The sequence below is a fragment of the Budorcas taxicolor genome, chromosome 1 (genome assembly GCF_023091745.1).
Source record: "Budorcas taxicolor isolate Tak-1 chromosome 1, Takin1.1, whole genome shotgun sequence".
Lineage (NCBI taxonomy): Eukaryota > Metazoa > Chordata > Mammalia > Artiodactyla > Bovidae > Budorcas > Budorcas taxicolor.
In genome coordinates, this window is record NC_068910.1 from 66,661,505 (window position 1) to 66,687,928 (window position 26,424).

Consider the following 26,424-nt stretch of genomic DNA (forward strand, 5'->3'; position numbering starts at 1 on the left):
GGCTGGATGGCATCACCAACTCAATGGACATGGGTTTGGGTAAACTCCGGGAGTTGGTGATAGACAGGGAGGCCTGGCATGCTGTGGTTCATGGGGTCACAGAGTGGGACACAACTGAGCGACTAAACTGATACCACCAGATATTTGGCTGTCTGTGACTAAATGCCCCTATCTTATAGAAACACCAAGAGAAGACACAATATTATAAACCACTATGCTTCAATTTAAAAAAAACCTTTTTTTTAAATTGATACAGAAAAAATTTAACATTACCAAATACAGTGCTAAAAGAGAGAAAAAGGACAAACTAAGGATATAAAAAATTTTTTTAATTAAGAGGTTATCTTTGTATGAATTGTCCACTGCATAATTTAGAAAGTATAGTTTAATAATATTTTAAAAGGAAAAGCAGCCTTATCTAGTTGGCTGTGGTAAAGCAAAAAAATTCTTTTCAGTAAAAAGTGATCAGGATTTATTCACTGATGTTTAAGTTTTTTACTTTTCAAGAGAAAATAACTACACTTCTAGTACCAAACTTTTCAGAGCTTGCCTTTTTTTTTCCCCCTTCATTGAAATAATCATACTTACATGAGATCTATAACACAAAGCTTTAGTGTACACAGTTGTCACCCTAGAGCAGAACAGGCTGTTTTTAGGAGGAAGGGTCAATTTATTGTTATATCACATAATTCCTTTCTGTTAGGATTCTTGTGACGATTTGTTTAAGTGAAATAAAGATTATATTTTTAAAAAACACTCTTGAAATGAATAAGCCACAGTGTATAATATTATTATTATAATTAATGTATCAAATATGCTCTCTCTTACAGGGTTTCCTGAGGCTCGGGCTTTAGGACTGGAGGTGTTCCAAGCAGGCACTGCCCTAAAAGATGGCAAGGTGGTGACTAACGGGGGTAGGGTCCTTACTGTCATGGCCATCAGGGAAAGTCTCATCTCAGCCCTTGAAGAAGCCAGGAAAGGACTTGCTGCTATAAAGTTTGAGGGAGCTGTTTATAGGAAAGACATCGGCTTTCGAGCCATAGCTTTCCTCCAGCAGACCAGGTAAACTTGTGACCCAGGTAATCACAGCACAGCTTTAGAACTGGGAGAGATGGTGATGTAGAAAACTCCACTGAACCTGAACTAAGGCATTCTGTATTTTGAACTGTGAAACTGATCCAGTTTTGATTTGCATTTAGTTTGAATGGAAAGTATTAGTTATATTCAAATGAAATGGAAAAAACTTCATGGTAGCTCATATTTGAAATGTGCTGTTAAAAGGTTTTTTTCACATTCTACATTTTAGGTGTATGCAATAAGCTGTCAATTATTCATCACGAAAAATAGGGGAAGGGATTTTTATTCCTTGAGTTATCATATATTTACATATTACTGTTATATATATATCTAAGTTATCCTGGTTCTGTCAAAAGAATTTGAGATGTAAATATTGGTTATCTTAACTTTACAGCTTTGATTATACTATAAATTTTACCATTTCATTTGGTCACTGCATTTATATTACTGAAATGTATTTTATAACTTCACTTATTGTCATATACAGCTATTCCTTTGTAAAATATCAATGAACTATTAACTGCAGATGTGGGTGTCTTGATCTTATCACAGTATGTTCATTGAGTTCATGTATGAGAAATACTTGTTTTAAGACAAAATGAGAGTAACATGCTAAAATTATATTTTTTTAACTTTTAAAATGAGTAGATTCTGGGCCTTCCCTGGTGGTCCAGTGGTTGAGACTTCACCTTCCAGTGCAGGAGGGTGTACAGGGTTGATCCCTGATCAGGAAGCTAAGACCCCACATGCTTTGTGGCCAAAAAACAAAAACATAAAACAGAAGCAGTATTGTAACAAATTCAATAATGACTTTAAAAATAGTCTACATTTTAAAAAAAGAAATTAGATCCTATTGAAATTTCTAATCAGTAGAACTTCATTTCCTATCCTAATGTGACCCTAGACTGCCACCTTTTTTGTAGTTAGCCGCCAAAAGTCTCAAATCTGTTACCTGGCATCTTGTTTCTAATAAAACTGAAGGTATTTCTTCCTATATTCCTGAATCCCACTAGGTCAGTGTTGTTTTTGTAAGGCTAGACCACCAAAGTCACAGTGCCATTTAACATGACTGGGCTTCCCTGGTGGCTCAGTGGGTAAAAAATCTGCCTACATTGCAGGAGACATAGAAGACACTTTCAGTCCATGGGTCAGGAAGATCCTCTGGAGAAGAAACTGGCAACCCACTCTAGTGTTTTGCCTGGAGAATTCCATGGACAGAGGAGCCTGGTGGGGTACAGTCCATGGTGTTACAATGAGTCAGACAGGACTGAGCAAATGAGCATTAAATGGAATGCTCCAGCTTGTTGGCACTGTTATAAAGATGGAAATGATACATTGAATATCAGTACCTGGTTTCAGTGGGGTTTTGGTGTGGGGGGGTTTGGGGTTTTTTTTGAGTTTTTAAAATCATTTCTTATAGTCTTTATAAGAAAACTGATCCAGTTCTCTATTACTGCAATAAGAGCTCAGTTTCATTATTAAGTGATTTCTTTCTAGAGTTCTTATCATCCTAATTTTCACTTTTTGGACTCAGTTTTGGTACTCTTTCCTTTGCATACCAAAATTGAACAGAGAAAGGTTGTAGCCAAATGTTGATATATTTACCTGCCTCTGACAGGTACTTCTGGAAGAAATAGTTAAGTTAGAGAAGTAGTTCCAAATAGTGATTATCAACTGGGGAGGTTGTTTAAACACATTTCAATTCCTAGGACCTGCCCTAGAGCAGCCAAATTAAAATCTCTGGATGGGGCCAAGCACATTAGGGGATCTGAAAAATGCCTAGTGAATATCTTTTGCTTTAAACAAAGGTTAAAATAATTTTTCCCTGGTGATGTCTTAGTTTAGTTTTTGAACTTTTTAGGGGCCTGACTTACAAGGAATCTGGGGTAGACATTGCAGCTGGTAATATGCTGGTCCAGAAAATTAAACCTTTAGCGAAGGCCACCTCCAGACCAGGTAAGTCAGATCCTGTCCTTTGCTAGTTCAGCAACCATGACAAACATTGTGTATTGATTTGGGGCTTTGTAGTTAACTGAAGAACATGTTCCAGACTAATGCCAAGCTGCTGTAAGTCTTGTCCTCTTTAAGCCAGACTCAGAGTCATCTGCTTTCTTACCTCTAATAGTAGGGAAAGCATTTCTTATCCATGATCTTAAACTCTAAAGGATGTGTCTGCCCCTTCAATATCTGCTTTCTTGATCAATCCTTTGCTGTTGAAATGCAGCAAGAAATAAATTTTCTCTCCAACAGGCTGTGATGTTGATCTTGGAGGTTTTGCTGGTCTTTTTGATTTGAAAGCAGCTGGTTTCACTGATCCTCTTCTGGCCTGTGGAACAGATGGCGTTGGGACGAAACTGAAGGTAATCAGACACTTGAGTGAGTAAAGGCCTTTTGTGAAAGATATGAATTTACTATGTATCAAATATCTTTCTCCTCTTGACATATATGCACTAAAGAGAAGCATACCAAATATTGTTTTGCTACAATGGCTACATGCTTCTAGTAACGCAGTGTCTTTGAGAGTATATCTGGGACAAAAGAATAACTTTGGACCAAGTAGCTTATCAAAATTTAGTGTTCTTTTGTCTTTAGGTGTTCACAGCACTAGCCAAAAGTCATTATTTGTTAGCCTTCTCTGATAATTGACAAGATACAGTTTGGAACTTACTTTCTAATGTGGATGTTTATACCCTCTGGTAGATTGCCCAGCAGTGCGGTAAACATGACACCATTGGTCAGGATTTGGTTGCGATGTGTGTAAATGACATTCTGGCCCAAGGAGCAGAGCCCCTCTTTTTCCTCGATTACTTTTCCTGTGGAAAACTTGACCTCCATACGACTGAAGCTGTTATCACTGGGATCGCCCAAGCTTGTAGAAAGGCTGGATGTGCTCTCCTCGGTACGCGCTTCCATTTTAATCACGCACCCTCGCTGTGTTTCAGCCCTGCATATAAGCCTGATTGGTGACCAGTATAGCCAGCAAGACAAACTGTGCCACGCAATGAGGCAAACAAAATATAGACAGTACCAGCTAAGGAAAACTTAAACCTCGGTGTCCCCAAACCCTCCCCTCGAGGGTCAGACTCACACTTCACCATCACCCAAGGCTTGTCTTCCCCCTGATCTTTGGCCTCTGTTTGACTCCCATGTCTCTCAGTGGCCTCCCGGACAGACAGAGTAGGGGCTTGTTTCCTCCTTACGGCCCTGCAGCAGAGGCAAGTCAGTTCCTGGCATTCTGACTCTTTAAGCCTTAATTTCCCACAGAAATGACACTAAGGATAAAATGTACCCAAGGTTTATAGAACTGTTGCTGGAGTACATACATGAGGGTTTTAACAAGATAAATTTGTAGGTTGACCAGAGAAACTAAAACTGCCTTTTTTACATCCCCATTTCTGTGGACAGGCCTATCCCAAAAGCCAAAATTGCCTTTCAACCATCTTTTATAACTGTTCGTGATTTAAATCTGCCAGCCTAGACCCTGTCTTTATATGATATGGTGGTAATGTGAACTTAATGTATTTATTACGCCAGGGCATTTAGAGTTAGGCAGGAGAAGGAAATGGCAACCCACTCCAGTATTCTTGCCTGGAGAATCCCAGGGACGAGGGAGCCTGGTGGGCTGCCGTCTATGGGGTTGCACAGAGTTGGACACGACTGAAGTGACTTAGCAGCAGCAGCAGCAGCAGCCCTGATTAAATCACTCTTCTAAGCCTGTACCATTATTGGAACATGGGGTGATTGTAAAGATCAAATATAGGTGAAAGCATTTCTGAAACTAAACTGCTGGAGAAATGGCCTTACGTCCAACTGAGCATTCATTCTGTAAAAATAACGATGTTTGGAGGCTATATTCACCCTTTGTGGAAATTAGTGCTGTTTCCCCTGAAATCATGCTTGGTTGAGAGTTCTGTTAGATGGCCCTTAGAGAGCATTTTCCTGAATGTTTGCAGAATACAGCGTGTGTTTAATTGTCCATATGAAGAGTAGCTGGTGTCAGTCACTACTTCCTAGACAGGCGTATAAACATTCAATGATTTCTTTGTTCTTGTTTTCTCTTTCTGCCAGGAGGTGAAACGGCAGAGATGCCTGACATGTACCCTCCCGGAGAGTATGATCTAGCTGGTTTTGCCGTTGGCGCCATGGAGCGGGATCAGAAACTTCCTCACCTGGAAAGAATCACGGAAGGGGACGCTGTTATTGGAATCGCTTCATCTGGTCTTCACAGCAACGGATTCAGCCTTGTGAGGAAAATAGTAGCAAATTCTTCCCTCCGGTACTCTTCTCCAGCACCTGTTGGTTGTGGTGACCAGACCTTAGGTACACATACTCACCTTTAAACTCTCCTACTTGGAAATGTCTGAGCAGCCAGTCACTAGGGTTAGGCTGCTTTCATTACTTAAAGTTAGAATGGAACAAATTATTAATACTTAGGCTGTGGTTTGGCTGCTTAGATGGTATAGAACAGGTGTATCTGGCAGGGTCACAGTCCTTCTCTGTTTCAGAATTACTTTTTATGTATGCTTTGGTTTCATTTCATAGACTTAAGTTTTTATCTTATCTTCCCAATATACAGGTGACTTACTTCTAACCCCAACCAGAATCTACAGCCACTCACTGTTACCTGTCCTGCGTTCAGGACGTGTTAAGGCTGTTGCACATATTACTGGTGGAGGATTACTGGAAAACATCCCCAGAGTCCTCCCTCAGAAATTGGGGGTGAATTTAGGTAAGATCACTAAAAAGAAATTTTGCTCAGAAAACTATTAGGAGGAAAAATACATTATGGAAAGAAACTCTTTGGGTACTTTAAATACACATAGGATTATACCCAGAAATTACTCATCATTTGGTCTTCTTGTGGAAAAAATAGGACTGACCCTTTACCATATCTTTTCATGTTATTGGCCATGTTTATAATGCATAGACCAAGTGAAGTCGCTCAGTCGTATCTAACTCTTTGCAACCGCATGGACTATAGCCTACCACACTCCTCCATCCATGGGATTTTCTAGGCAAGAGTACTGGAATGAGTTGCCATTTTCTTCTCCAGGGGATCTTCCCCACCCAGGGATCAAACCCGGGTCTCCTGCATTGTAGGCAGACGCTTTACCATCTGAGCTACAAGGGAAGTCCTACATATAAGGCATACAGCCCTGTAATTATATCAGATGAAATTTTCTAAGCAGATTCTCTAGGGGGTTGGTAAGCTTAAGCTCTGTCAAGATAGAATCAGGAACTTGCTGGGAGGGAAAGGGAAATGGTAGTTATTAAATAGTCCATGTGCGGGATAGAGAGGACCCAAACCAAGGCATTGAGAAAAGAGAAGAATCATTGTGTGCTTAGCATGAAAAAAGAAGTCCCAGGTTTCTGGTTTAGTGGGTACATAGGTGGGAGCGTGCACAGGACAGGAGAAGAGTAGATTTGAATAGAGAATGAGAATACAGTGTTTTAAGTCTTTGACATATTCATTGCAATATTTCTGTGAGAAGTTAAAACAGTCTGAATCAGGGAGTAAACCATGTGAAAGTATCAACTCCAAGCAAGGTTTTCAACATGACACTGGTTAGCAGTGTCAAAAAGCAACTTGAGAGGGTAGATTCCACCCCCTAGATTATTGGCACAAGGGATGATAGCAGAGATACAGAGACAGTAAGTGAAGATTGCTGTTTCAGGAAACTTATTGGTTGGGAATTCCCTGGTGAGCCAGTGGTTATGAGTCAGCACTTCACTGTGGTGGCCTCATTTCAGTCCCTGGTCCAGGAACTAAGATCCTGCAAGCCATGCAGTGGGGCCAAAAAAAACTGAACAAAAACAGTTTTTAAACAGACCTAAGTCTAGCTTGTTGTTTTTGTTTTATTTTTTGGCCCCACTGTGCAGTTTGCAAGATCTTAATTCCTTAATAGGAAGTGAACCTGGCACGTCCTAACCAGTGGACTGACAGGGGGTTCCCTAAATTTTAAAATAAATGCAGAGGGGCAGAGTATTGCTCTTAAACTTTTCTGTGTAGCTTAAGTTTTCTACAGTAGTAGCTGTATTTCCTCTAAGTCTGTATATAAGCCACTAGTTTTGTATCAAACTTAGGGTGCGTTTTGGTCATCGCTAAGACCCAACTGGACATTCTCAGAAGGGTACTATGTCAGCCTTTACTGGAATTCAGCCCCATTAGAGCATCTGTTTCATCAGGGAATTTCTAAGGATCTAGGTAGTTAATGCAGCCCAAAACTAATTGAGCAAAAATTTGCTCAATTGTGAATATTGGCCAAGTGTGACACAAAAGTATTCTTAATGCCTTAGTACAGATGGATCCCCAGAAAGCTTCTGAAAGGCCAGTTAGTAGTTTCTCCTTATATATAATAGCCATCCTGGTTTTAATTTCCATAGCTTTGTAAATGTGCATGCTTTTATACTTTGGGTCAGCCATAGGTTAAGGAACAACTCTTGCCTGTTTTCAGATGCCCAGACCTGGAGGGTCCCCAGGATCTTCTCATGGTTACAGCATGAAGGTCACCTCTCTGAAGAGGAGATGGCCAGAACATTTAACTGTGGGATTGGGGCTGCCCTCGTGGTATCAGAGGACCTGGTGAAGCAGACTCTGCAGGATATCGAGCAGCACCAGGAAGAAGCCTGGGTGATTGGCAGAGTGGTTGCGTGTCCCGAAGGTAATGTGTTCCTTCAGTGGCTCTTAGATCTATAACCTTCAGTATAACTGTGCCCTGCCTTAGGACCTCTGCCCATCCATTGCTATGGCAACTATCTTTACACAGCTGTCACATGGAAACATCCCAGCCAGTAATACCACACCACGCGTCTCTTCATTTCTGCCTCAGGGTCTGACCCCTGTGTGTAGCAGTCACACGCACAACCACACCCTGCAGGAAGCAGCCCTTGATCAGTAGGGTGAGAGGTAGTGAGTCAGCACCCACTTGAGAAACAGAAGGCGGGAGCAGTTCTAGGCACAGTCTGTCTACACGGCTCCTCTGAGGGTCCCAGTGGGACCAAGCCCAAGTTGCCCACAGCGGTGACCAGCTGAGTAACACACTCAGTGTAATTGTCTTCCCCATCATCATTCCCTGTCACTTCCCAAAGTAATCTCTCACGCGAGGGCTTAAGTCAGGCTCTGCTTTGTGACACAGCTCAATTCGAGAAGCAGTGAGCAAGCACCCTGACAAGCACTGTGTTACCTGGAACTCTGTTAGAAGCACTAGAACTTGGCAGAACGGCAGAAAACCCACTCAGATTCTCTAACAGATGTCCACTCGTTAATTTTGCCTTTCATTCCTTTACTGTGTAGGTTTCATTTTCAGGCAGGCTCTCCAAATACCTGTAAGATGTCTTGAGCCCACATCCTTCAACTCACATTGCACTGGGAGAGGCCCTCTCTTTCTCACCATCCTATATCAAACCTTTGAATGGTCTTGCTTGGTCACATGCCTATCCTTGAAGCTGAGAGGTCATAACACTAGTGTGGCTGGAAGATCTACAGGAAATGGGAGAGAACACTGGCAGGCACTAACATATCCACTTTACCTACAGTGCTGTAGCTTTTAGTTGAAGTGGGCAGTGTCCGCCTTCAGGAAATTTCTGTGAGTGAGTAATGATAAGTAAAACAAACTTACTATTTGTTTTAATCCTGCATATCTTATTTTCAGAATAAAATCATAGTGTTCTAAAGTGTTTTTAAAACACTTCTCTTTCCATATTACTGTTAATTCACAGTTGTTCTTGACTTACTTATTGGGTATGTTTGCACCAAAGGTTCTCCTCGTGTGAAAGTCGAGCATCTGATTGAGACCATGCAAATAAATGGATCAGTACTGGAGAATGGAACCCTGAGAAATCATATCTCTGTTCAACCGAAAAAGGCAAGAGTAGCTGTCTTAATATCTGGGACAGGTGAGACATGGCTCCCTCTTTACTACAGAGCTGTAGACATGTGCTTCCTTTTCTCCCATTCTTCCCCCTAAAAAAACCTCCAACTGTAAGAACAGTGTTAGAGTGGGGCTGGGTATTATTAAGGAATGTTAGCTATTCTGCATTCTCAGTCCTTCCACTTTTCTCAGGCATCTTAGACAGCTTCTAAAGGAAAATTAGAGGATGTTGGGAACATGGTTGAAGAGAGAGAAGCTTTTCTAGACAGAATGCAAATTGCAACTTTTCGATTATAGCTTTATAGATGAAAGTCTTAAGACAGTTGAGGCTTTTTTTAATTGTCAACAGTAATTTAGTACAAAATTTTCATTTGCCTCTTGTGGGCAGAGGGGTAAAGTAATAAGAGCCTTGTTTTCTCTCATATGGATGGATACAGCACGATTTTTGGCTTATGGGGTTGAACCCAGGCCTTTGGCAGTAAGTGGACAGAGTCCTGACCGCTGGATCACCCAGCAGTTCCCGCCGCTGTTTTAAGTGACTTTGCTATGAACATTCTTGTAAATATACAATAGGTTCATAAGTACATATCAGATTCTTTCTTTACATTCTCAGAAATATAAATGCTTTACAAGTCTATTTTAAGGTTTCGGTAAACTTTAGACCCAAGTTGACGGTAAGGCAAAGAAATGATTGTAAGAGGTCAGTCGTAGTGGTTTCTTCTTGAAAGTGTTCGGGTTTTTTCTTGTTTAATTAAGCAGCTTGTTCCTCCTCCTTCAGTTTTAACATGTGTTAAACTGTTTCTACTGCTATGCTAATTCATATTTTGTGCTTATGTTTTCATGAGATACTAATCTATTATTCCAAGAGGAAGGAAATGTAAAAGCCTCACATATTTTGCCAATCTTTTCCAAGACATTTTTATTCAAAAATCTAAACCTTTTAAAGAAGTATGCCTTCACCTCTGTTTTTCTGCCTTTTTTCAGGATCGAACCTCCAAGCTCTCATAGACAGCACTAGGGAGCCAAGTAGCTTGGCACACATTGTCGTTGTGATCTCCAACAAAGCTGCAGTGGCTGGCTTAGATAAAGCAGAAAAAGCCGGGATTCCCACCAGAGTAAGTTACTTTGAAAAGCACCTTAACAAATTATTCAAGCTCATAATCTGCCCCTAAGTGTTCTTAAGACATCTGGATTTGGGGTGGCTACTAGGCTTACCTTTCCATTCCAGTTCATTCCTTCATTCTTGATATCACATGTGTCTTCAGATGGTCAGTGTGGTCTATTTATAGGTTGGATTTTAAATAATTTTTGGTTAATTTGTTGGAGACGGATGGTACTTACCTGTTTCTCTTCTAGGTAATTAATCATAAATTATATAAACATCGTGCAGCATTTGACAATGCAGTTGACGAAGTCCTTGAAGAGTTCTCCACAGACATAGTCTGTCTTGCAGGATTCATGAGAATTTTGTCTGGCCCCTTTGTCCGAAAATGGAATGGTAAGCAAAAAACTGTTTGACACCACATTGAGAAATCAACTGAAAATGACTCTAGGGTGGTTAATTTACCAAACCATTCCAGTCATGAGAGAGCTACTATGACATTTTATTTTGACACACATAATAATTGAATTTCCTTTGCCTTTAGCCCAGAATATGACCCAGTGATGACTTATTATCCTTCTTCATCAGTTTTCTTTGGTGTGCTATAATTATGTTTTCTAAGATAGCTTAGGTTGCTTTCACATTAATACAAATATAATATTTCATCTTCTGGATAAATACTGGGAGGAGACTTTTTTCCTTGTTTAGAAGTGTGAACCATTGCCAGAAAATGGCAAAGAAGGCATTATTGTCGGATTGCACAGGATCCGCTGTTAATGTCAAGAGCCCTATAAGCCAGAGTAGACCCCTTCCCCTCCAGCTTTGAATCACTGCCGGCACCTGTTCAGAGTCCCTCATTGTGTCTGCATTTGTGCAAGGCAGAAACCTGCTGCTCCCAGGGCTTCCTTGGATGAGAACGTGTATTTCACTTTTCCTCATTTCTGTCTTTGACAATGAAAACACCCAACCTAGAGAAAGCTTGCTCCTGTTGACTCCTGATTCTAGACAGGAAAGTAAGTGTACATTCCTGATTCTGACCACATTTTAATTAATTTCCAGGGAAAATGCTCAATATCCACCCATCCTTGCTCCCTTCGTTTAAGGGTTCAAATGCCCATGAACAAGTCCTGGACGCTGGGGTCACAATCACCGGGTGCACCGTGCACTTTGTAGCTGTGAGTATGGCTGGTGATTAGTATTTAAATGTCAGTTGCAATTGCCAGAGGTAACGTTCAAAACTTCTGCTTTCTTTTCCAGGAAGATGTAGATGCTGGTCAAATTATCTTACAGGAAGCCGTTCCAGTGAAGAGGGGTGACACTGTTGAAACTCTATCTGAGAGAGTAAAATTAGCAGAACATAAAATATTTCCCTCAGCCCTCCAGCTGGTGGCCAGTGGAGCTGTATGTCTTGGAGAAAATGGCAGAATCTGTTGGGTCACAGAGGACTGAAGCATCATCACCCGGGAATGGAGACAGTTTTGAGAGCATTGTAGGTGCTGCAGGGCAACTTTTTATCCTGGACTCTGCCTAAAAGATGTGTGAGACATCTGTGTGTTATCTCCAGTGGCCTTTCAGGTTTTACCTGTTTGGGGCCTTCTTGTTCATAATCAAACTAGGCCTTCAGAATTCCTTTTACTCTCAGCCAAGTATGATACCAAAACTTAGTCTTTTCTTTTTCAAAGAGCTAACAAGTCTATCAAAGAGCTAACAAGTCTAATAAGTTAGTATCTCGTCCCCATATTGTATATCTGTACTAATTTGAGACTTCTCGAATTATTCTGATCATAAGTTGGTATCATAAAATTTCTGGGTAGCTCCCATTGAGGGATAGTGTTCTCTGTGCTTTGAAGTATCATTACACATTCCTGTAATAATTGACAGTTTCTAAAATACCCAGATTTCAGCTTCACAGTTTGGGAGGATGGAAGGCAATCTACTCAGACTAGTAAAGCGTTTAAAGGGACCACATGGTTTCCCTCCCTGGCAAGTTCTTTCCAGTCTGGATATGCAATTCTGGAACTGGGAGGTCTAGGTTCACACACCGGGCATATGCACGTGACCCTACAAACAGGACCACATTTCTGTTACAGCTGAGCAAACAGTGAATGGCCACCAGGCCCACAGGCAACTAGCCAGCCAGCCTTAAACTTCTGAGCCACTTTCAAAGGGGCTTAAAAGTTCTGCCTGCCCAGCAATGGGCACCTTACTGGAAGGTACCTGGAAGCCCTATACAAGTTCTCCCTTGGAGTTTAAACTCAAAACCTCCAGTACAGGACCCTTACAGTAGTTACACATAGAAGATAGTAAGCTCTCGCCTTAGAATGGGAAAGAGTAGAGGGTGAAGAGAAACAAAGTCAGATGAAAAGACAGAGACCTTGCAGAGAGACCCTCTTCACTGCCTCTGGTCCAAGCCGGCTTCCCCAGGCAGCTGGGCAACACTACCCTACCTCTCATTGACTGTAGTCAGCAACTGCCATCAAATGCTGTTCCAGGTACATCAGTTCATACAGGTACCTTTGCTGCAGAAACAGTTGATTCATTTTTGTCTAGGGAGTTCACTCAACGTAATTATGTGCCTATTATGTACATAATTAAGTGCCAACACTATCCTATGAAGTTTTTAGAAAGTTGGAAGATAGAAAGCAAAATGTTATTTAGTTGATAAAATCACATCCTATAATAAAAGTAGAAGCTGATACCAAGATGTAAATTAGAAAAACCAATCCATTTGTGACCTAATAAATATAATTTAACACTAATCCCCACAAAAAGGAACCTGGACTCCATGGAAGGCAGCTGATCCAATAGCTGATCCAGATAGGAAGAATCAGAATGTGTCAGAAATACCTGGTTGACAGAACCAAAAAAAAGCAGGCAGGACTCTTGCATCCTGAAAGGACAAAAGAGTCACATAGGGTGTTCTGCTGTCTCGTTTGTGATAAACAGCATTTGGACATGTTGAGTGTATGTGCGGCCATTGGTTTAAAATGATACTTGAGAAAAGGTCATTTAACATAAGAAAGAGGAAATGCATAGAAGGGTGACAACAGATGTTAAATTCTTTTGTTAATGAAATATGGATGTTTGTCTTTAATGTCTCTGTTTCTAATTGTGTAAGCAGGATTAAACAAGCCCCTACATTGTGTTCAGGTATAAAGATATGAGATAGGGAAAAAGGGGTTTGACTTTAATCAGTTGTGCAGGTTACACACAACAGTCAGAGCATTCAAGTGTCTGTTTCAAAGTGATGGGTAAGCCAGATATTCTAGAGAGGAATGTTACAATAATTTTTTAAAGAGGTTTTAGCCTCTAAATGTACCTTCTTAAATGTTTTACCATTTTTTAACTGCTATACAAACTTTTAAAAATAACTCAAGTACAAGGAATCCCCTGGCAGTCCAGTGGTTAGGACTCATCACTTTTCACTGCCAAGGTCCCAGGTTCAGTCTTGGTTGGGGAACTGAGATCCCCCGAGTTGTGCTAAGTACAGTTAAGTAATGTGCCAAGTTAAGTAACTCCAGTACAATATGGAATTTAGTAATTGGTGTAGCTAGTCCCTCTTAACTTTTTTTCACCAGAGTTTTCTTGGCTCTTTGCTCCCATGCTGAGCAGTCAGAACCACAGCCAAAGTCGAGCCCAGGGGAAGACGGGCAAGGACGTGGGTGCCATGGCCAAGTCAGGCTCCGCCGGCCTCGCTTCAGTGAGCAGTCTGTCGCCGCTTCCACGACTGACATGCACCCTGACTTCCTCAGTCTCTGGGTCACTTGCCCAAGTAGGATCATCTGACTGGTCAAGTCTGGGTCACTCACCCTACTCTAACGGCCTGGGGTAAAGAGACTAGGACACTGCCTTTGGGTTGCCTCACATGATGGTGGATGCCACATGACAAGGATTCCCATGCTCAGAGGCCCTGATTTGACAAAGGCCCAGCTCCAAAGGTCAGGTGACATGCAGCTGCAAGAGGTTTGGGAAGACTAATAATATTACAGTTATTTTTTGAAGTTCACATTATGCTGACAGTTCCTCTCTTTTATCTGAACTGGTAAAAAGCCTGAACTGCTTTTTACCAATTACCTAATACGCAATTTTTACCTCCTCCATCCCTATGCTCTTTTAGACAGTCTTAGCCATTCTTTCTCAAGCCATGTAAACCTTACATTAACCACAAGGCTGTAATCAGAAATACTCTAAATGTCCATTAGATAATGAAGTCAAGTAAATGTAAACTATCCCTGCAATGAAATATTACTCTGCCATAAAAAGGAAATAAGTACTGGTTGCAACATGGATCAACCTTGTAACATTATACTAAGTGAAAGAAGCCAGTCACGTGACTGCACATTTAAGATTCCATTTATGTGGAATGTCTGGAACAAGCAAATCCTTATAGACAGGAGATTAACAGTCTCCCAGAGCTATGGGAATAGAGGTCTTTGGAGGCAATGACCTTATAATGCCAAAAATTCTGCCTCTGCACCTGTGCCAAATCAAATCTCAGTTTGGGTAAAATAGAAAAGGAGAACCTTACTGCTTTGCCAGGTAAAGATGGGCACAGAAGGCTCCTGGCTTGAAAAAGTATGTGTCCTAACCTGGAAGGATTTGTTGAGTTTTATAAAAACACTTCAAGGGTGGGGTTGCTGACAAGGTTGGGGTACGTGTGGGGTCACAGGTTGTGGGTCTCCTGACCTTGATGAGTTCTCTGGTCCCTTTAATCTTGCCTCAGCTGGTTTCTTGGCTGCTCCTCATTTTGATTAGCAACTGTTCATATCCACTCTTTGGAACTCAGGGAAGGTCATGGAGGCTGGAGTCTTGCCTACAAAAAATGGGAGATAAAAGGCTTCCATGCCCAGGAGCCCACAGGATGCCTCTGGTTTCAAAACATACTAATCCACCTGAACAGCAATCCTAGTCCTAAGATTCTGTTAACCTGGTAGGTTCCTGGCTAAGCTTCTTAAAAGTGCTAACCCCTGAGCCCCACCTGTACTGTGAGCACTGCAGTAAAGCATCGCATGGATGATACTACAGATGTGCTCAGTCACTCAGTCATGTCTGACTGTGCAAGCCCATGGGCTGTATCCTGCCAGGCTCCTCTGCCCATGGAATTTCTCAGGCAAGAATACCAGAATCGGTTGCCATTTCCTACTCCAGGGGATCTTCCCAAGCCAGGGATCAAACCAGCGTCATTTGCACCTCCTGCTTTGGCAAGGCGGATTCTTTACCACTAGCACCACCTGGGAAGCCTAATATTACAAATACATTTATTTTTTAAAAGGTTCATGAGATACCTGTGGACACTGAAGTCAAACTGCATTTTAAATCTTTCTGCACCATAAACCTCCAAAAATTAATATGAAGTTTTCTGGAGCATTATCACTCAATTCCTTGACTGCTTCTGTTATAAACAAAACCAAAACAAGGTCTTATCATTAAAAATCATTTTTAATATTCAGCTGAGGGACTTCGCTGGCAGTCCAGTGGTTAAGACTCGGTGCTCCCAATGTAGGTGGCACAAGTTTGATCCACAAAAGGGGAACTAAAATCCATATGGAGAAAAAGATCAGCTGACAAATCTACTAGATTGTGTTGAAAGCCAAGTATTGGAAACCCTCCAATTTTGTCAAGAATTTATTTCCTATTCTCCACCTCCACAGCAAATCAGCCTTTTCAGCCATGCCTTTTGGTGCCCTGAGGGTGTTCACAGCACCCTGTAAGATTTAAGGTGTCAGGTGTGCCTTTTGCAAAATAAGGGAAAAATAAAAGTTCAAAGGGCTTCCCTGGTGGCTCAGCAGTAAAGAATCCACCTGCCAATGCAGGAGACACAGGTTCAATCCCTGGGTCAAGAACATCCTCTGGTGGCAGGGGAGAAAGGGAAAGATACCCAACTGCATGCAGACTTAGGTGAAATCTCAAAAACAACAGAATGATCTTGGTTTGTTTCCAAGACCATTTAACACTAATCCAAGTCTATCACCAACCACCGATGCCAAAGAAGCTCAAGTTGAATGCTTCTGTGATGACCTTCTAGAACTAACACCAAAAAAAAAGATGTCTTTTTCATTATAGGGGATTGGAACACAAAAGTAGGAGGTCAAGAGAGACCTGGAGTAACAGGCAAGTTTGGCCTTGGAGTACAGAATGAAGCAGGGCAAAGGGTAACAGTTTTGCCAAGAGAACGCACTGCAAACACCCTCTTTCAGCGACATAAGAGAAGACTACATATGGACATCACCAGTCAATACCAAAATCAGATTGGTGATATTCTTTGCAGCTGAAGATGGAGCAGCTCTATACAGTCGGCAAAAACAAGACCAGGAGTTGACTGTGGCTCAGATCATCAGCTCCTTAATGCAAAATTCAAACTTAAATTGAAGAAAGTAGTGGCCATTCAGGTGTGACCTACATCAAATCCCTTATGATTATACAGTGGAGGTGATGAACAGATTCAAGGTATTAGATGTGGTAGACAGAGTGCCTGAAGAACTAAGGACAGAGGTCCATAACACTGTACAGAAGGCAGTGACCAAAACCATCCCAAAGAAAAAGAAATCCAAGAAGGAAACGTGGTTCTCTGAGGAGGCCTTACAAACAGCTGAGAAAAGAGAAGCAAAAGGCAAAGGAGAAATGGAAAGACATGTCCAACTGAATACAGTGTTCCAGATAATAGCAATGAGAGATAAGCATCTTTTAATGTTTTAGTGGTTATTTGTACATCTTTGGTGAAATGGGCTTCCATGGTGGCTCAGATGGTAAAGAATCTCCCTGCAACGCAGGAGACTTGGGTTCAAGCCCTGGATAGGGAAAATCTCCTGGAGAAGGGAATGGCTACCCACTCCTGTATTCTTGCCTGGAGAATTCCAGACAGGGGAGCCTGGAGGGCTACAGTCCATGGGGTCACAAAGAGTTGGACATGACTGAGTGACTAACACTTTCACTTGGTTGAAATGTGGTATTCAAATCTTTGCTCATTTTTAAACTGTTAAATTTCTTCTTATTAATGAATTATAACAGCTCTTTATATATTCTGGATATCAGACTTAACAGACATGTGGTCTGAAAATTCTCATGTGGCATGCATTTGCAGTTTCTTAATGGTGTTCTTTGAAGCACAGATATTCTTAATTTTGATGAAGCCCAATTTTCTATTTTTTATTACTTGTGCTTTTGGTATCATATCTAAGAAACCATTGCCAAACGCAAGGTTACAAGCTTTACATCTGTTTCCTTCTAAGAGTTTTATATGTTTGTGTGCTAAGTTGCTTCACTCATGTCCGACTGTCTGCAACCCTATGGACTGCAGCCCTCCAGGCTCCTCCATCCATGAGATTCTCCAGGCAAGGATACTGGAGTGGGTTGCCATGTCCTCCAGAGTACCTTCCTGACCTGGGGATCAAACGCCTGTCACTTATGTCTCCTGCATTGACGGGCAGGTTCTTTACCACTAGCGCCACCTGGGAAGCCCTTTGATCCATCTTGAGTTCATTTTTTAATATGTGAAGCAAGGGTTCAACTTTACTCATTTGCAAGTGGATATACAGTTGTCCCGGCACCACATACTAAAAAGCCTATTTTTCCCATTTGTCTTGGCACACTTGTCAAAAATCAATTGACCAAAAATGCATGAGTTCATTTCTTGACTTTCAGTTGCATTTCATTGATATCCTACATTCATTGTCTATCCTATGCCAGTACCACAAAGTCTTGATTACAGTAGCTTTGTATTGAGTTTTGAAATAAGGAAGTGTGACTCCTCACTTTTGTTCTTGTTCAAGACTGTTTTTCTATATTGTGTTCCATTTTTAAAAATATATATATATATATATATATATATATGACTGCATCAGGTCTTGGTTGTGGCACGTGCAATCCCTGACCAGGGATCAAACCCAGGCCTCCTGCACTGGGAGTATGGCGTCTAAGCTACTGGACCACCGGGGAAGTCCCTATTCTGTGTACCTGGACTTGCCATGTAAATTCAGGATCACCTTGTCACCTTTTTTAAAAAGGCTGAGATTTTGAAAGGAATTTAACTTGTAGATTAATATGGAGAGTATTGCCATCTGAATAATATTGTCTTCCAGTCGATGAATACAGGATGTCTTTCCTTTTACTTGGGTCTTCTTTCATTTCTTCCAGCAATATTTTATAAATTTTAGTGTCTCCTACCTCATTGGTAACATGTATTCCTAATTGGGTTTTTTATTTTAATGCTGTTTAATTTTTTAAAAACTGAATGATTGCTTTTTTGTCACCCTGTTAACTATATGCATCATGTGAAAGGCCAGGCTAGATGAAGCACAAGCTGGAATCAAGATTGCCAGGAGAATTTTCAATAACCTGTCACGGAGATGATACCACCCTTATGGCAGAAAGTGAAGAGGAACTAAAGAGCCTCTTGATGAAAGTGAAAGAGGAGGATGAAAAAGCTGGCCTAAAACTCAACATTCACATAACTAAGATCATGGCATCCAGTCCCATCACTTCACGGCAAATAGATGGCGAAACAGGGACAGACTATTTTCTTGGGCTCCAAAATCACTGCACATAGTGACTGCAGCCACGAAATTAAGACACTTGCTCCTTGGAAGAAAAGCTATGACCAACCTAGACAGCATATTCAAAAGCAGAGACATTACTTTGTCAACAAAGGTCTGTCTAGTCAAGGCTATGATTTTTCCAGTAGTCATGATGTGAGGGTTGGACTATAAAGAAAGCTGACTGCTGAAGAATTGATGCTTTTGAACTGTGGTGTTAGAGAAGACACTTGAGAGTCCTTTGGACTGCAAGGAGATCCAACCACTCAATTCTGAAGGAAATCAGTCCTGAATATTCATTGGAAGGACTGGTGCTGCAGCTGAAACTCTAATTCTTTGTGAAGAACTGACTGAATGGAAAAGACCCTGATGCTGAGAGAGACTGAGGGCAGGAGGAGAAGGGGATGACAGAGGATGAGATGGTTGGATGGCATCACCAACTCCATGGACATGAGGTTTGAGCAAGCTCCGGGAGTTGGTGATGGACAGGGAGGCCTGATGTGCTGCAGTCCATGAAGATGCAGAAAGTCGGACACAACTGAGCTGAACTGAACTGACTGCCCTGAGTCTTCGTTGCTATAAGCAGGCTTTCTCTTCTTGTAGTGATTGAGGGCTCCCCTCTCGCTTCTCATTGCTGTGGCTTCTCATTGCAGAGCATGGATTCTAGACGTGGGCTTGAGCAGTTTCGGAATACGGGCTCAGTAATTGTAGCACACAGACTTAACTGCTCCACAGCATGTGGGATCTTCCTGGACCAGGGGTCGAACCTGTGTCTCCTGCATGGGCGGGCAGATTCTTTACCATTGACCTACCAGGGAAGCCCCACATAGGACTTTAATTGCTGCTGAACAAATTCAATGCATAGGAGAAAAAGAAGATAATGGATCTTAACTCCAGATAAAAAGTCTTTTTTTTTTCCTGGCCCGCTGCAGTGGAAGTGCAGAGTCCTAACCACTGAAACACCAGGGAATTCCCTTATTAAAATTCTTTACCTATAAATGAAGTCCTAAGTTTCCCAAGGATTGATGAAGGCTGTCCATCCTGCAGTTGGAATCTCAAAAGAAGAAAAGGAAAGATAACAGTAACTATGTGAGGTGATGATATGTTAATTTGTTAATCAGTGTGATTGTGATGATTATTTCACACTTGTTCAGTTCAGTCGCTCAGTCGTGTTTGACTCTTTGTGACCCCATGAATCGCAGCATGCCAGGCTTCCCTGTCCGTCACCATCTCCCGGAGTTCACTCAGACTCACATCCATCGAGTCTGTGATGCCATCCAGCCATCTCATCCTCGGTCATCCCCTTCTCCTGCCCCCAATCCCTCCCAGCATCAGAGTCTTTTCCAATGAGTCACCTCTTCGCATGAGATGGCCAAAGTACTAGAGTTTCAGCTTTAGCATCATTCCTTCCAAAGAACACCCAGGGTTGATCTCCTTGCAGTCCAAGGGACTCTCAAGAGTCTTCTCCAACACCACAGTTCAAAAGCATCAATTCTTCGACACTCAGCCTTCTTCACAGTCCAACTCTCACATCCATACATGACCACTGGAAAAACCATAGCCTTGACTAGACGGACCTTAGTCGGCAAAGTAATGTCTCTGCTTTTGAATATACTGTCTAGGTTGGTCATAACTTTTCTTCCAAGGAGTAAGCGTCTTTTAATTTCATGGCTGCAATCACCATCTGCAGTGATTCTGGAGCCCCCAAAAATAAAGTCTGACACTGTTTCCACTCTTTCCCCATCTATTTTCCATGAAGTGATGGGACTGGATGCCATGATCTTTGTTTTCTGAATGTTGAGCTTTAAGCCAACTTTTTCGCTCTCCTCTTTCACTTTCATCAAGAGGCTTTTTAGCTCCTCTTCACTTTCTGCCATAAGGGTGGTGTCATCTGCATATCTGAGGTTATTGATATTTCTCCCAGCAATCTGGATTCCAGCTTGTGCTTCTTCCAGCCCAGCGTTTCTCATGATGTACTCTGCATAGAAGTTAAATAAGCAGGGTGACAATATACAGCCTTGATGTACTCCTTTTCCTATTTGGAACCAGTCTGTTGTTCCACGTCCAGTTCTAACTGTTGCTTCTTGACCTGCATACAGATTTCTCAAGAGGCAGGTTACGTGCTCTGGTATTCCCATCTCTTTCAGAATTTTCCACAGTTTATTGTGATCCACACAGTCAAAACATATACCAAATTACCAAGTTGCACACTGTAAAGGTATACAATTTTTGTCAATTACAGCTCAATAAAACTGGAAACAAATTTTGAAGGGTGACTATAAAGGTATACAATTTTTGTCAATTACAGCTCAATATAACTGGAAACAAATTTTGAAGGGTGAGAAAAAACAAGAATGGGGACTTCCACGGTGTTCCAGGGGCTAAGACTGTTCTCAGTGCAGGGGTCCTGGGTTTGATCCTCAGTCAGGGAACCAGATCCCACCCGCTGTAACTAAAAGATCCCTCATGCAGCTGGGTCTTGCGCAGCCAAAGACAGAGATAATTTTTTTCTTTAAAAAAAGCAAACAGAGTAGTTGTGCTGTAAAGCAGTGATTTTGATAAACATGTTGGGTAAATGTTACATAGGCTAAAAACAATTCAAATCTTGATTCTCAGGCTACTGATGTGCAGTTGTTTTCCCCACTATTAGCCTGCAATTGGAGGTATATACATTATTCATTGTTTCAAGGAACAGAAAGCATTCACTTCAGCTCAGTCGCTCAGTCGTGTCCAACTCTTTGTGACCCCATGGACTGCAGCACGCTCATGTCCATCAAGTCAGTGATGCCATCCAACCATCTCATCCTCTGTTGTCCCTTTCTCTTCCCACCTTCAGTCATTCCCAGCATCAGGGTCTTTTCAAATGAGTCAGTTCTTCATATCAGGTGGCCAAAGAATTGGAGTTTCAGCTTCAGCATCAGTCCTTCCAATGAACATTCAGGCTTGATTTCCTTTAAGACGGACTGGTTGGATCTCCTTGCAGTCCAAGGGACTCTCAAGAGTCTCCTCCAATACCACAGTTCAAAAGCATCAATTCTTTGGTGCTCAGCTTTCTTCATGGTCCAACTCTCACATCCATACATGACTACCGGAAAAACCATAGCTTTGACTAGACGGACCTTTGTTGGCAAAGTAATGTCTCTGCTTTTTAATATCCTGTCTAGGTTGGTCATAAATTTTCTTCCAAGGAGCAAGCATCTTCAAATAAGTGTGAATCTCCTCTTTTCCAGGTTACCTCTTCCCAACTCTTGTAGATTTTCAGTCTTATTATGCTAATTAAGTTCATTTACCTCTTCCTTTCTTTTAAAGTGTCTACAACACTTCCTTGATCAGAGTAAAAAAGGAACTGATATAACCAAACTAACAATACTGTTCCTCAATTCTGTTTCAATAAAATAAACCAAAAACAATGAATTGAGATGGCACCCAGAGGAAAGCAGATTCATGGTGTTTCTGGAAATTGTAGTTTCAGAAGATACAATTTGCAAACATCATTGAACAAAATGTGACTTTAGAGTTCAGATGGAACCATCCATCAATCTGCAGGGGGGTGTGATTTTGGTTTCTATGGTACCACAACTTACTGGAAATAAATCAACTTCTTTGCAGTCACAACAGAACCAGCAAATGAAACGAAGGAAATGAAATGAAAGAAGGAAGGAAGAGGGGCTTCTCTGGTGGTCTAGCAGTTAAGAACCACATGCCAATGCAAGGAACACAGGCTCAATCCCTGGTCCAGGAAGATCCCCATGCCAAGGGGCAACTAGGCCAGTGCACCACAACTACTGTGCTCACAGGCCCAAACTACTGAAGCTTGAGTGCTTTGGACTCAAATGCAGTGGACCGCACAGACGAGAGTCTGTCTGCCACAATGATGCGTGGCCCCTGCTCCCCTGCAACTAGAGAACTAAATAAAGCCCATGCACAACAAAAAGACCCAGCATGGCCCAAAATAAACAAATGAATCTTTTTTTAAAAAAGAAGAAACAGATGGAATTAAAACAGCCCTCACATGCTTTAGTCAAAGCCTGAAACTATATCCAAGAACAAAAAAAAAATGTTACTTTTGCAGTGCCAAGCTTCTTGCAGTAGCTCAGTAAGTAATGTAACTATAAAATAGGAAAAAAAAATTTAATAACTTTTTTAAAGTATCACATCTATTTTCCACCCACTCAGTTAATGACTAAGTTTAATGCTAATGGAATTCCTGCCAACTCTCTACCCTCCCTGGTTTATGGGGAAATTTGTTTCAAAACGCTCAACTCTATTGTAAGAGTACAGAATTACGAAAAAGATGTTTCAAGTTAGGACATGTTACACACATGAAATCCAATAGACTAAAACCAGCCCTTTTGTACAAGATTATACTGCATTCCAGCTGAGAAACTTGAAGTGATTAATTAAGACTTTGTGGGAAAAAAACAGACTGAGGTTCAAGCATGTTGATTTGAATTATGACATAACCTTAAAGTGGTTAACAATTTAAACTGAAAATGAACAGGTTTAAAAGTCCATGGAGTTTAAATAAGCAAGGTAGCCGACCACATAAAAACTGATAGTTAACCAGATGTCCGTGGTGGCCCAGTGGTTAGAATTTGGCGCTTTCACCGCCACGGGCCAGGATCAGTCCCTGGTCTCGAGAACTGTTCACAAGTGGTGTGATCAAAAAAAAAAAAAAAAAAAGCTAGTCAACCTATGTTTGGTTCTGACTTTAAATTTGATCCTCTGACCACATCTTATAATCACTAGGACTGCTGACTGCAGAGTATGCAGCCACCTTTTAAAAGGAAGAGAACTACAGTTTTCTTTTTTTAATATTTATTTACTTGGCTGCACTGGGTCTTACTTGAAGCATGCAAGCCCTTGGTTGCAGCATGTGAGGTCTAGCTCCCTGATCATGGATCAAACCCAGGCTCTCTGCATTAGGAGTGTAGAGTTTTAGCCACTGGACTACCAGGAATGTTCCTGTATTTTTCCTCTTTAAATGGGAACTATATTTTCGATGGTGAACTCTTTCTGCCCATAACTAAACTGGGCAATACTGCTTTGGTTTATCACTCATTTGACCTGCTGATTTAAGTCTATGGGTTGCTCTCACAGACATCATCAGGACAACTGTTGAAACTGGAATACAAAACTGTACATTAAATAATATTTTGTCTAAGTTAAATCTGTTGAATTTGTTAACAGAGCTATGATAATGTAAGAGAATGCCCTTGCTTTGAAGAAACAATACTTTACTTCAGAGTAAAGTATTTTGCTTTACAAAAACAAGTGCTTTGGAGTAAAGGAACACAATATATGCAATTATTTTTAAATGATTCAGAATATATATATATACACACACACACACACACACAGAGAGAGAGAGAGAGGATGATAAAGCACCTCTTGTTAGCTGAACTAATGCCAGAAACTGCCTACCTTCCGGTTTCATATACATAAGAAAAATAATCTCCTGGGTCAGTTAGGTAATTTATACTTTGTGGTTGAAAGTGTGCTTTACTGATTACTCGGCTGACTTCAATTCACTTTCTACATGTAAAGAATCATACCACAAGACTGACATTCTGAAAACAGCAATGGACTTAAGAGTCCCAGTAACTTACAAAGTCTAGTCACTTATCCAAATCACTTAACTACTTGGACTAAAGTATAGTTAGTTATAAGATGCAAACATCAAACTGACATTTGTGACTAGTGCATTGTATTGAATAAAATACAAAGTGCTACATAAGTATGGGTAGTTTCTAAAACTGTGTGCTTTCCCCACTTTTATAGCTGTGTTTAAAATATTCGCTAGAAGAATTCAAACTTGTAGGAACACTTTCTCTCACACTGGAGTTCTTTTATGTTCATTGTTTGCTTTTAAGGAAATCCCTCTGAATCAAAATTTAAACCATTTTCTGCATACCTAGTAGAAGGTAGCAAATTGTAGTCAAAGCTATGTTTTTCCAGTAGCCACATACCAACGTGAGAGTTGGACCATAAAGGCTGAACACCGAAGAACTGATGCTTTATCAGTGCTTTCGAACTGTGATGCCAGAGAAGACTGTTGAGAGTCCCTTGGACTGCAAGCAGATCAAACCAGTCAATCCTGATTGGAAGAACTGATGCTGAAACTGAAGCTCTGACACTTTGGCCACCCGACGAGAAGAGCCAACTCACAGGAAAAGACCCTAACGCAGGGAGAGACTGAAGGCAGAAGGGGGCGACAGAGGATGAGATGGTTGGATGGCATCACCGACTCAATGGACTTAAGTCTGAGCAAACTCCGGGAGATGGTGAAGGACAGGGAAGCCTGGCGTACTGCAGTCCATGGAGTCACAAAGAGTTGGACACGACTGAGCAACGACTGAACAATTACTCAGAAGCCTTTCTCGGTTAGTACCTATTTCTGGCTTGTTCCAGGAGACGTCGTCATAACAACAAAAAAATTTAACGTGCCAGGCAGACACAATGCAAAGAGGTTTACATACATTGTGTAATTTTCACAAAAAGGTACTGCGTTTGATGCAATTATTATTTCATCATAAGTAAAATGGGGAAAACAATAGCGCTTACCTCAGACGGCTGTTGTAAGGATTTTAAGACTGTACATAGCGCATTTAGTACAGTGCCTGACAAAAGGAAGGGCTTAACACACGTTTACCATGTGCCGGTAAAATCATTTGCCAGATAAAAGCAGAAACGCAAGTGTAAGCAAAAAGGATTTTCAGCTCAGGTCTGACTCCCCAAGGTTCTGCCTCTTTAAAAAAAAAAAAAAAAAAAACTTATCTCCCTGTACAGGAGGGAGAAATAGTAAATCCCCAGGACAGTGGCTGAACTTAAAGCCAGGAAACACACCTAATTTAATTTTGTCCTCGACTGTTCTCACCCACTACCGACGCCTGGCTAAATGAGCTGCTCGCTAGATTCTTGAACTAACAAAAGACCAGCGTCCTTTTCGCCGCATCACCTCTCCCCGCCTCCCTCCTCCCGGAAGTAGTCCTGCGTGCGCCGCACTTCCGCGAGAACTACATCTCCCAGAATCCCGCTCGATCGATCCATCTTCCGCTCCAGATGGGGGCGGAGGCGGAGCTGGTGCCCGGGACGGGGCGGGGCCTCCCGAAAAGTCCTCCTCTTGTCCTCTTGAAAAGACTAGGGCCTAAAGGAGATTCTGGGGTTCTCTGGTAAGGTAGGACATCTATCCCTATTAGGTATAATACTGCCCGCCGCACCCCGAGGGTTCCCTCTGTGTAAAACGCAGATGGTCTAGCCCAACGGCGGAGCTTGCGGAGTCTCCCGCGGAGACGCCCGTGGAGCGAAGGGCAGATGGCGCACGCACGCGCAGAGGCTCAGCTTGGAGGCGGGAGCCGCTGAGCCGCTGGGCCGCTGAGCCGCGTCTGAGGTGAGTAGGGGGCGGGGCGGGGCGTGTCCAGCGTCGGGACTGACCGCTCCCTCGGGACGGCCACCGTGGACACCATCACCGAAGTCCCAGTTAAACGTCAAAGTCCTCGATCCCAACTGTCCAGAAATTGGAGTTCCCGGGAACTCAGTTTTAGCATGTATACATCAAAGTCCTATTTTCAGTGAAACCACTTCCAGCATCTCATTGCCATTACCTTCGTACAAGACTGCCTTCCTCTCCTGTACCGTGCGTTTTAAAAATAATAGTTAATGTGTTGAGGGGGCTCACCCTTTCATCTTGGTTTTTCGACTTGAGGCGAATAGCTCCTTCCTAACAAGCTGCAGAGCTTAAAATCTTTTTTGGACATTTGATTCTATCAATTTAGTGTCAGACTAGGTACATACTTCGGCGTGTGCTCTGATTATTTCACATGTCTCCTCGTGAGAAGACTCC

At 41.8% G+C, this 26,424-nt stretch overlaps 1 protein-coding gene across 3 annotated transcripts in view; it reads left to right on the forward strand.

Annotated features, from left to right (window-relative positions):
- GART (phosphoribosylglycinamide formyltransferase, phosphoribosylglycinamide synthetase, phosphoribosylaminoimidazole synthetase) overlaps positions 1-13,069 on the forward strand; it is a 28,619-nt gene extending 15,550 nt beyond the window's left edge. For all 3 annotated transcript variants that reach the window (XM_052637859.1, XM_052637845.1, XM_052637851.1), the window contains 12 exons: positions 831-1,062; positions 2,939-3,033; positions 3,328-3,437; positions 3,778-3,976; positions 5,146-5,397; positions 5,654-5,806; positions 7,533-7,739; positions 8,836-8,973; positions 9,933-10,063; positions 10,305-10,446; positions 11,110-11,225; positions 11,308-13,069. In XM_052637859.1, coding sequence (XP_052493819.1) covers positions 831-1,062; positions 2,939-3,033; positions 3,328-3,437; positions 3,778-3,976; positions 5,146-5,397; positions 5,654-5,806; positions 7,533-7,739; positions 8,836-8,973; positions 9,933-10,063; positions 10,305-10,446; positions 11,110-11,225; positions 11,308-11,499 — 1,967 coding nt within the window. In that variant the 3' untranslated portion in view covers positions 11,500-13,069. The remainder of the gene's footprint in view (positions 1-830; positions 1,063-2,938; positions 3,034-3,327; positions 3,438-3,777; positions 3,977-5,145; positions 5,398-5,653; positions 5,807-7,532; positions 7,740-8,835; positions 8,974-9,932; positions 10,064-10,304; positions 10,447-11,109; positions 11,226-11,307) is intronic.
- The last annotated feature ends 13,355 nt before the right edge of the window (positions 13,070-26,424 follow it).